The following is a 12,356-nucleotide window of genomic DNA, read 5'->3' on the forward strand; positions in this document are numbered from 1 at the left end:
CCTCCATCCGCTATAGCGCCCCTGCATCCTCCCCACTTACTGCCCATCTCTTGTTGTGAGTGCACGCTCGTCATCATGGCCGCCCACGTGCTCGCTTTTGTGGTGGTGCCCTACCTGCAGCAGGCTCTGCTGCTGCTCTCCTGCCTCTTCTTCGTGTGTGTGATGATGGCCCCGCCTCCTGAGAAGAGGAAGAGAGTGGTTTTGACTCTGGAGAAGAAGAAGGAGATATTGGAGAAGGTGGACGCGGGATGGTCAACCTCATGCATCCTCCGTGAATTCAACCTGGCCCGATCTACTTTGTTTGATATCAAGAGATCCCACGACAAATTCATGCAGTACATGGCTGACTTCTCATCGAAGAACAAACACAACACGGAGAGGAAGATGATGTTTACTCCCCAGTATGCTGAAGTCGACCACTCCACGTTGATTTGGTATTGACAGCAACGTGCTACTAGTGTGCTGGTGCATGGCACGGAGCTGAAGGCTGCTGCTGAGAAGTTTGCAAGGCTTCACGACGCCCCAGACTTCAAGGCATCCGAGGGTTGGCTCTTCGTGTTCAAGTTACGACGTGGCCTTACCAACTGTAAGGCCCATGGCGAAACTTTGGACGCCAACAAGGATGGAGTAGAGGAGTTTCGGCTCAAGGGGAAGGGCTTGATCGACAGGGAGGTCCTCATTCTCGGTCAAGTCTACAGCGCTGACGAAGCTGGTTTATTCTATCGCTCATTGCCAACGAACACTCTAGCCAAGGAGACGGAGAAGCGTGTACCTGGCCACAAGCTCTCCAAGCAAAGGATGTCTGCTTTGTGTTGTGCCAATGCTAACGGCATGCACCGGCTGATGCCCGTTATTGTTGGCCGTGGAAAGCAGCCTCAGTGTCTTTGTGGGGTGATGGATGTCCTTCCTGTCGTTTGGTACCATTCTTTGAAGGCATGACTCACTGCCCAGATCTTCAAAGACTGGTTCCACCGCCATTTCGTCAAGGAGGTCATCCATTACCAGACGGAGAAGCTGGGAATCCCGCGTGACCAGGTAAAGGCCCTTCTTCTCCTTGATAATGCACCTACTCACCCGTGCGACAAGGATTGGTGGCTGAGAATGGGCGCATTAGGTGCACGTTTATGCCACCTAATACGACTGCTCTCATCCAACCAATGGACCAAGGAGTGATCATGGCAACGAAGAGGCTGTACCGAAGGAAACTCCTGGACGAGGTGATGGTTGTTCTCGAGGATGGGGATGAGCGCAGGGAGGGACAGGACACACGAGCCCAGCGGACTTTAGAAAACCTTCGCTGCTACAACATCAAGTCTGCAATCTACAACTAGGCCAGTGCATGGAAGGAAGTCCCTGTCAAGACTCTGGAAAATGGTTGGTCTCGTCTGCTTCTCGGAATGGATGTGGAGCACAATATCCTAGGTTTTGACGTGGATGACTTCCATGCACGTCTATGTGCACATGGCGACGATGTTGATGTGGACGAAGTGCGTGAGTGGTTGGATGACGACGAGGGCGATCCTGGGTATCAGACCATGTCTGATATCGAGATCGCATCTTCAGTTGCAGGTGTCAGTACCCAGCTTGAAGATTCCGACAAGGACGGCAACGATGATGCGGACTCCTCTCAGAATGACACTAATCCAGCCATCCCCAAGCTTAGTGGACTCCGGGAACAAGTAGAGTTCGTTCTCGACTACCTGGGGCACCTGGACTGCGACAGGGAGATGGGGCCCTTGGGACTTGTGGAGGAAGTGTGTGCTTTCAGGCAGCATATCATTAATCGCCAAAATCGTCGTTCCTTGCATCAATCAACCATTGATAGCTTTTTCGGACCCGTGACCCCCGATGTGCCCAGCCCTGGCTCCACACCATTGCCTCCCCAGAACAAGCCCCCATCCTGCGAGCCACAGCCCAGCACATCAGGCACGGTAGAGTTACCACTGGACGTGAGTTTGTGCCTGCCTTCAGAGTCGTCAGCAGTGAGTAGTTCATCACCACGACTCAGCAACGCACCCCTAGGCGACCTGCATCAGCTGCTCTCAGACTCTGACAGTGATTAAACAGCAAGAACTCTCCACTAGACCACACGGGAATTTACAGTGTTGTGCAGTGAAGAAAACCGTGCGTAGTGTTAAGAAATTGGAATTGTGAGTGCAAAGACTTAAGTGAAGAGTGCAACACCGATTTTATTGACGTTCAATGGAGCGCAAATTAGACTAGAGTGTGTAAAGAAAATGGATTTATGAGTGCAAAGACTTAAGTGCAGAGTGCAACACTTATTTCATTAAGGTGCAATGCAGCGCAAGTAAGACTAGAGTGCACAGTGTTAAGAGAATGGAATTCTGAGTGCAAATGACTAAGTTCAGTGCAAGACTTCATGTACAGCGTACTGCAGGTGCTTCAGGTACTCCTTTATACTGTTAGAGTCTGAGAGGAGACGGGTTATTCATCGAGATGGCCAGGGACTTGTTGTAAGCACCCAGAATGTGTCATATTGTACTGTATTTTCCATACTTACCTCTAAAACCTTATTTCACTCTTTCATGTCTCTTATTGGTGTGAATAGGGTCTTAGGTGCTATGCATGTGCAGTAGGGAGGTGTTTTTCTGAGTTAGGCTAGGTTAGGGTCCATAAGTAACCAGTCCAGGAGCCAGGGACTTGTTGTACGTACCCAGAATGTTTGATATTGTACATACTCACCTCTAAAACCTCATTCTCTGGTTCTTTTCCACTTATTTCAGTCTTTTATGTCCCTTATTGGTGTGAATTGGGTCTTAAATAGGTGCTATGCATGTCCTGTAGGGAGTTGTATAGGTGTTTTTGTAAGTCAAGGTAGGTTAGGGTCCATAAGTACAAGTTCAGGAGGCTGGGGCCCACTATCCGGACGGGATCACTTTCTGGACATGCTTTAGGCTCTATTGCATTGGATAGTGGAGGGATTACTGTATATATATATATATATATATATATATATATATATATATATATATATATATATATATATATATATATATATATTGTTACATAGCCTATGATTTCATCATCCTTTGTATAATTCTAACGTACAGTATGCTGCATGTTTGATCACGATTCGCCTCGTGGCTTCCATAGTGACCAAGCTTCCGTGTTCTACCTCACTCCCCCCTTCTCCTCCCTTATAGTAGAGTAAGTCGTTCTTTCTGTTGTTCAGAGCAGGAGTGTCAACTCTGTCCCCTATGGCTTCATTTGCGCGTCCTTCTTACAAGTTGTATCAAGCTCTGCCGGCCCCTATATAATGAGCTCAGCCTCTGCATTAATTGCCACTTAGATCTACTCCTCATTTTGTTCACATCTCTGTCCTCCCCTGTACAGTTGTTATTATTTTTGTGAGTGCTCAGGAGGTCTCCAACCATCTGGCTGCTGTGTGGTTTGGGTATAAGCGTTGTTGCATTTTTTTCTTGTACTGTATAGCATGGGGTGTTGATTCGTAGGCCTGGTAAAGTTTTTGTGATTCATGTGGAGTTTTGATGTCAGCCAATGTTAATAATATTTTGTATCTGTAATAATATATCTTGCATTAACTGAGCATTATCCGGTTTTCTCATTTTATCAGGGCTGACTTAGATAAATTTACACTTGCCAATTTCGTGTTAATAGAGGCTATTGCAGTTAACCATATATTTAACCTGTTTTTGCAATTACATTATCCTTATGAGTCCTGAATGTTTAATTGTTAGTTTGAGCATTAAACTTTAACTTGTAATTTTACCTAACTCTTTTGTTTTGAACCTGGAACTTTGCGGGACAGTAGTTATTTTTAGTATTCTCACTTGAAGTGTTCATTATCTCTCTCTGTTCCGTAACAATATATATATATATATATATATATATATATATATATATATATATATATATATATATATATATATATATATATCACCAACTTGATCATTCAATCCTCTTTTTCCTTCCTAAAGAATGGGTGAATAGGGTTCAGAAAGCAAGGGGTGAGAAAAACATGATACAAGAACCGCACTCTTTTTACACTAACTTGGCCTAAAATATCCATCTCTCCATCTTGAATGCTTAGTAGTAGCAGTAGATTAACAAGTGAAGACGGTGCTAATCACGAAGAAGTTCTATGGAAAGGATGTAGAGCCATAGCATTTTTTTTTTTCTGTCACTGAGCTACGTGAAGTATGCTGCTAAAGAACGAAAACCTGGACCAAGTTAAGGTGAAAAAGAGTACAGTCAACAGCATGCCAGGGTAATGGGCCACACGCTCATTCATTCACCATTGAAGACCCCGGAATCCTTACTCCATATCACATTTATTTTTTTGTTTATTGTTTATTTTATGGATACTCTTTATGTCACCTAAAGACTATATTTCTGAAGCATTCAGAATTAAATACTGAGACAAATATTATTAACAAATAAGAACCAGACAAGCAAAAATGGCGAGTAGAAACTTTAAAAAAAATAAAATAAAATAAAACATTATACAAAGTTCTAAATTCTTAACTCAAATTTCCTAAACCAGAACTGTCATTGGTGTTGCCAAGAATTTTCATGAGAATTATAAATATGGACGTATTTGTCTTCAGATTTTATATTTAGAATACATACTCAGAATTTATGCTCAAAATTTATACTCAGTAGTTATCCTCAGAATTCATACTTAGAATTAATACTCAGATTTATACTTAGATTTATGCTTAGAATTTATAATCAGAATTTATACTCAGAATTTATACTTAGAATTTATACTTAGAAGTTGTACATAAACTTATACTTAGGATTTGCACTCAGAATTTATACTTAAAATCTAAACCCAGAATTTATACTCAGTTTTTACTTAGAATTTTTACTCATACTTTACACTCATAATTTATACTCAGAATATATACTGAGATTTTATACTGAGAATTTATACAAAGGATTTATGCTGAGAATTTATTCTAAGAATTTATACTCACAATATATACTCGGAATTTGCACACAGAAACTATACTTAGATTTTATATTGAGAATTTCATTGCCCACAGCAGGATATAAAAATCTCCACTCAGGGAATTATTCCTTCTGATCGAAATGCGACTTGATAATAAGTGGATAGAATTATAAAACTTTTTGACACCTCCTGTATCAAAAAGGATCCACAGTGAAGGCCAGCATTCTCATCGGATAAGGAGACTCCATAACACCTCTTCCTAAGCGATTTATTTTACTTATTGCTCCTTACTGTCCTCGTCTATCTATCTGTCTATTGCCAGACGCCTCTATCTCGTAAGGGATGGCCACAAACAAATCGCCTCCATGTCGCCCTATCCCCCGCCATTTCACTGCCCTGCTCCCAACTCACACTCCCCTCTCTCATATACCTCTTCACTCCAGCCCTCCATCTCATCCTTCTCCTCCCCCTCCCTCTTCCCCCCCCTTCCACTTCACTCACACAGAGGCAGTCAAAGGAGGCAGACATGCGACATCGGCGCTCCGTACCGAACCAACACGGCCAGTGGCATTACCTAAATTAGTATCTTTGTATGAGTCAGGCTCTGTACCAGGTTAGACTAAATGATTTTTCATTACTAAAAGAAAAAAAAAATAAGAAGACGGTTAAACAAGACTTGTTCAAACAGAAAAGAGAACCAAGACGAAAGAATTCGCTCAGTCAGCTGAGGTTTGTTTACAGCAGCACGTGGAATGTAAGTACATACCCTGTACTTTTAGTATTGCAAAATGGATACATACTTTAGTAAAGCAAATTTGGAAAAGAAAAGGGATAAAAGTAAAAAGCAAAATGATGATTTCTACCAAGAACTGGTCGAAGTGGAGACTCACAACAGACTGGTTGAACGTGTACACAAACTAGAAATGGCTTTCAAAAATGAAATTGATGAAATAAAGAAGCAGATGCACTTGCAAAAGGAAGAAATAGGAAAACTAGGAAGGGAGGCCAACAAGAAAGACACAACCGTCAGTGAACTAACAGTGGAACTGAGTACACTAAGGAAGAAAATGAGTGAAATGGCAAGTACAGTAGTCAATCACGAGAGTGTTATGGAAGAGTTCAAAAATGACTCAGAGACAATTAGGCAAGTAAGCAGTCTGATAGACCAAAGCAGTGATATTGAGGAGAAGATAACACAGGTGAATGAAGCTGTGCAAAGCTACAAAAATGATGTGGAAACCACGTATGCTGAAATGGTGAAAGTAAAGAAAGACTTAGAAACAAGGGTGGAGGAAAAAAGCATTAAACAGGAAGTGAAAAGAATAATCCAAAACAATCCAAAGTTAGTCAGAGATTCAGTAGATATAAACAAATCTATAGTAATCATTGGTATAGAAGAGGAAGAAGTAAAAAACAAGATCACAAGAGACAAAAAGGAGATGGCAAATGTAATGAGCTTACTGAAAGAAGTATCAGAGGAAATCTGTAGTAAAGATATAGAGGAACACAAAAGGTTAGGGAAATACGAGAAAAGCAGGACAAGACCTCTAAAGGTGACTTTCCAGAGTGTAAACACTGTGGAGGAGATACTATAAAATGCAAAGAATCTTATGGAAAAAGAGGAGTTCAAAAATGTATGGATAAAAAGATGCCTAACACAAGAGGAACTGGAATTACTGAAAGAGAAAAGAGAGGAAGCAAAAACAAAAAATGAGGGAAGATCAGAAGAGGAGAAGAAGAAACTTTTTTTTACAAAGTAATAGGATTGCAGGAACGAAAGTGGTACACAAACAGGATGGAATAAAAAGGAGGAAGATAGTAAAACCATGTCATGACAAGTATATAAACAAGATGATAAAGTTGATGTACTCAAATGTGGATGGAATGGTATCTAAATTACTAGAGATGAATGATTATGTCAGAGAAAATGAACCACAAATAATATGCCTAACTGAAACAAAATTAACACCAAGGATATCCAATGACATACTGAACTTAGAGGAATACAATATATGGAGAAGAGACAAATTTAAAAAAAGGAGGAGGAATTATAATATTAACTAAGAAAAATCTAAAAGTCAATGAAATAAAACTAGATATACCATCACAAGTAGAACTGATTGCAGTAGAGATCAACACATCTGAAGGGAAAGTAATTGTAGCCAATTTGTACATGCCACCCAGATCAAACACATGGGAAAGAGACGAATATGAGGACCTGACAGAGAGTACAATTCAGAGTTTAAGATCATTACTACATAAAATGGAAGAGAAATAGGAAAGAATTATACTAACTGGAGATTTTAATACAAATATAAATTGGAATACTCTAGATATAAATAGCCAAGAAAGCTGTTGGGACCAAAAGCTCCTGGATCTCGTGCAAGAGTTTTTCCTAACGCAACATGTGAGGGAAACCACCAGAAAAAGAGGACTCGATGTACTTTCAGTGCTAGATCTAATATTTACTAGGCAAGAAAATGATAATGACAGTTTAATATATCACCCTCCACACGGCAAAAGCGATCATGCAGTACTAAATTACAACTTCAGGATAGCATGACATAGTTAACAGCAATGAAAGTTACAAAAAGAGCCTAAACTATAAAAAGGGAAATTATCAAGACCTAAAGAAGTATTTCTTAGAAGTTGATTGGGAAAATGAGTTTAGAGGACAAGATTTAAATGCTGTATATAAAAAATTCTGTGAATTTTATGAAATAGGAGTCCAGAAGTACATCCCACAGCACAAAGAAGCAGATAAGAAAATACAGAAATGGTTCAATACAGAGTGTAAAAAATCAAAAGAAAGAAGAGATTTGTTGTGGAATAGATACAGAAGACACAATAGTGAAAGGGCGTATAATAATTACAAACAGGCAAGAAACGATTATACAAGAATAAGGAGGGAAGCCCAAAAACAGTTTGAGGAGGATATAATAAATAAAAGTAGTGATCAACCAAAGCTGTTTTACAGCTATATCAGAAGCAAAACCAAAGTAAAAGATATAATACAATCCATTACGGACGAGGGAATCACTTACACACAAGAGAAAGATATTTGTGAAGCACTAAATAAGAATTTCCAATTAGTTTTTACAGATGAAAAAAAATTTTGAGAGGGACTATGTGGAACATGCATGTCCACACATACTACCAGATATACAAATAGCGGAAAAAGTAATACAGGAGGAGTTAAGTAAATTAGACAGAGGAAAAGCAAGTGGTCCTGATGAAATTTCATGTTGCGTGCTACGAGAATGTGCAAAGGAGTTAAGAAAACCATTATTTTTAATTTTCAAGAAATCCTTGAGTCAAGGTAAACTATCTGATATTTGGAAAAAAGCAAATATTGTCCCCTTATTCAAGAAAGGAAATAGACAAAATCCACTCCACTACCGACCAGTATCACTGACCAGTGTTGTAAGCAAGGTATTAGAAAAGCTTATAAGAAAAGCTTGGGTAAATCATCTAGAAGAACACAGTATGATAACAGAAAGACAGTTTGGTTTCAGAAAAGGAAAGTCATGTGTAACTAATCCGTTGAGCTACTATGACAGAGTAACAAACACAATACAGGAAAGAGAAGGCTGGGTGGACAGTATCTATTTAGATTTCAAGAAAGCTTTTGACACAGTACCACACCAAAGACTTTTATGGAAACTGTACCATCAAGGAGGAATTCGAGGCAAACTGTTTTGTTGGATGCAAGATTTTCTCATAAATAGAGAAATGAGAACAGTACTAAGAGGAAACTACTCATCGTGGAAAGAAGTGACTAGTGGAGTACCACAGGGTTCAGTGCTGGCACCAATCATGTTTTTAGTGTATATAAATGATATAAACAGTAACACTGGAAATGAGAGCTATCTGAATATGTTTGCAGATGATGCAAAAATACAAAGGAGAATTACTAACACAGACTCTTGTAAAGAGCTACAAGAAGAATTAAATAAACTTCATGAATGGAGTAATACATGGCAAATGGAATTCAATGCGGACAAGTGTCATGTAATCAAGTTTGGTAAAAGTGGAAAAAGACCCGATTGGGATTATAAGTTAGGAAATAAAACCCTATACACATCAGAAAGAGAGAAGGACCTAGGTGTGATTATCAATAACAGACTATCTCCGGCTGACCACATCAGCGAGAAGGTACGGAACATGTATACACTGCTTGCAAATATGAGAATAGCATTCACATACATAAATGAAGACATGCTAAGAAGGATAATAACATCATTCATTAGACCAACCCTGGAATATGCATCGGTAGTCTGGAGTCCTCATCTCAAAAAGCACATAGACAAGATTGAAAAAGTTCAAACGGCCGCTACAAGATGGATACCAAGCTTAAGGGACCTAAGCTACGAAGAAAGACTAAATAAATTGAATCTACCAACACTACAGGAGAGAAGGAAAAGAGGTGACATGATAATGCTATATAAGTGCATATCAGGGAAGGAGAAAATAGACATAAATAATTACTTAACATATGGAGAAGCATCAGCAAGAGGACACTGCAAAAAACTGAATAAGAAGAGAGGTGATAAAGACGTAAGGAAATTCAGTTTCCCAAACAGAGCAATTGATCAATGGAATGCACTACCGAATGAAATAGTGTGTACCAAAACAATTCACAAATTTAAGGATATGTATGATAAATATGGTTTAAGACACGGGACAGTACGAGCGTGACTCATTCCTGTAAAGATACAATTAGGTAAGAACAATTAGGTAAGAACATACACTCTCCTCGTCAGTCTCTCACTCTCCATCCTCTCCACACGGCCAAACCGCATCAGTGTGTTTCTCCCAACGCTTCCTGTCACATCCACATCCACACCACAACGCTCCTTCACATGCTCGTCTTTGTCCAATAACTCATTCAAATACCCTCATACTCAGAATAAATAATATACAAATTGATATTAATTACTATCCAAAAATAAATCGGTGAGGAAGAGGTGTTAGCGTGTCTCCTCAAGCGACAAGAATACCGGACAAGGGTCCGTATTCTCGTCAGTTAACTCCTAACGCCTTTTCCTAAGAGATTAATTTTGCTTATTACACCTTACTGTCGAATTCTGAGTTATAAAAATCCTTGAAACATCGCCATTCTGAGCATAAAATAACATACAAATTGTTATAAGCTAGTCGTACCCCAAAATAAATCGCTTAGGAAGAGGTGTTAGGGGGGTCTTCCGTGGTGAGAATTCGAGTCAGTATATCATTCAAATACCACCATACTCAGCATATCATACAAATTTATATTCACTCCCGTATCCCAAAACAAATCGCTGAGGAAAAGGTGCTAGGGGGGCCTCTTGAGCGACTCCTAGTCTCGTCGTTTCAGGTTTCCAAACACCTCTCTCCCAGCGATTTATCCCACGTAGTGCCTGCCGGTCTCACGAAGGATGGCCCAGACGTAAAAAATTCCGAACATACAGACGGCTGCGTAGGTGAAGAAGAGGCCAGCCTGTGTGAAGCCGTCTACCATGGTTGTGTAGAGTTGTATGCTTAGGAAGTGTACCAGAGTGCTGACTGTGATGCACGCACTGGACGCCTGTTGGCAGGAGGAGGAGGAGGAGGAGGAGGAGAAAGATCAGTATTAAGAGGAGGAGGAGAAAAGGAAGAGGAGGAGGACGAGGAGGAAGTGAAGAAGAAGAGAAAGAAAAGACACATTATTCAGTGTTACCAATGAAGCAATATTGATGCATCATTGCTATGGGAAGTCGACTGATTGGCCGGTATTCTGGTATGGTTAAGAAGGTTACTACACTTCTTCCATAGCGATTTATTTCTGGTTTTGCTCCGTTACTTTATTCATGTATGTCATTTATGCAATCTATGTTGATGTTAAAAAGATATAAGCAGCAAAAAGAAAACAAATCGCTAATTAAGAGAAGCTAGGGTGTCGAGAATACTGTACTGCCCTTGCCTTAAAAACAAAGTGTATCGGAGAGGGGGTTAATTCAGTCCATAAGAAGCCCAGCCAGTTTCGAAAGTCACTCCTAAATTTAAAAATAATAATAGTCTTAAAAACATTATATATATATATATATATATATATATATATATATATATATATATATATATATATATATATATATATATATATATATATATATATATATATATATATATATATATATATATATATATATATATATATATATATATATATATATATATATATATATATATATATATACTGTACAGAAGAAATTATATAAAACATTGAGGAACCTAAAATGTAATTCCATATACGTGTGAACTTGGCTCGTATTCTAGTGGGGTAAGGAAGCTCCCTAAAACCTCTTCCTTGGCGACTTATTTTTGGATATGGCTGGTTAATATCCTTCCGTATGTTATTTATGCACACTATGGTGATGCTTGAAGGATTTACCTAACACAGAATAGGTGTTATAAGTAAACTGAATCGCCTAGTAAAAGGTGTTAGGGAGCTTCCTTAACCAACGAGAATACCACCCCGTGCCCTGTGACTTTCATCCGTATTTTGGTAGGCTAAGGAAGCTCCCAAACACCTTTCCCTAAGCGATTTGTTTTGCTTATTACACCTTACTGTCCTATTCTGTGTGAAATAAATCCTTCTGATGTCTCCATACTGTGCATACATACCGTACAAAAGAATATTAACCAGCCATATCCAACAATAAATCGCTGAGGGTGAGGTGCTGGGAATATGTGACCTTGACCTTTGACCCCTTGTTATCAAAATGGAATCGCATTATCTTTCCTTCATTCCCAATCCTTTTATATAATTTGCCTGACATCAAATAAGAACTGTTTGATTTTCCTTCCAACTCTATTAACACACACACACACACACACACACACACACACACACACACACACACACACACACACACACACACACACACACACACACACACACACACACACACACACACACACACACAGAAACTAAACACTACACCCCCTTCTACTGAAAAGTCCCTATCTGTGCCCTAATGCTACAGAGAGAGAGAGAGAGAGAGAGAGAGAAACAATACACCCGTACCTGTGCCCTGATGCTGGTGGGGAAATATTCGAAGGTCACAAGATAGATCACTGAACCGATGCCGAAGCTGCAACTGAAGGCCACCAACATGAAGCAGACCAGCGCCACCCACGGCCAAGCAGAGATAGGGGGCTCGAGGCTGTGTCAGGGAGAGCAAGGAAGAGAAGGACGCTTAGAGTAGTGCCTATTGAGTGTGCAAGGTGGGAAAAATAATAATCTTTTTCTGCCCATTAAGGCGGAAAAATAATCCCCAGAGAGAGAGAGGGTTTGAGGCTGTGTCAAGGAAAGCAAGGAAGAGAAGGAGCCTTAAATCAGTTCCTATCGAGTGTGCCAGGCCATTTATGTGGAAATATGATTATCTTTTTTTGCCCACTT

At 39.7% G+C, this 12,356-nt stretch overlaps 1 protein-coding gene across 1 annotated transcript in view; it reads right to left on the reverse strand.

The window, feature by feature from the left end:
• Positions 1 to 1,807: 1,807 nt before the first annotated feature.
• Positions 1,808 to 12,356, reverse strand: part of LOC145412892 (facilitated trehalose transporter Tret1-like) — a 36,135-nt gene continuing 25,586 nt past the window's right edge. Inside the window, exons 8-9 of the mRNA XM_080282690.1 lie at positions 11,982 to 12,120; positions 1,808 to 1,900 (exon numbers count right to left, since the gene is read on the reverse strand). Of these exons, the coding sequence (XP_080138816.1) occupies positions 1,808 to 1,900; positions 11,982 to 12,120 (232 nt within the window). The remainder of the gene's footprint in view (positions 1,901 to 11,981; positions 12,121 to 12,356) is intronic.

The sequence above is a fragment of the Coenobita brevimanus genome, chromosome 12 (genome assembly GCF_032717465.1).
Source record: "Coenobita brevimanus isolate Jiangsu-jjx chromosome 12, ASM3271746v2, whole genome shotgun sequence".
Taxonomy (NCBI): domain Eukaryota; kingdom Metazoa; phylum Arthropoda; class Malacostraca; order Decapoda; family Coenobitidae; genus Coenobita; species Coenobita brevimanus.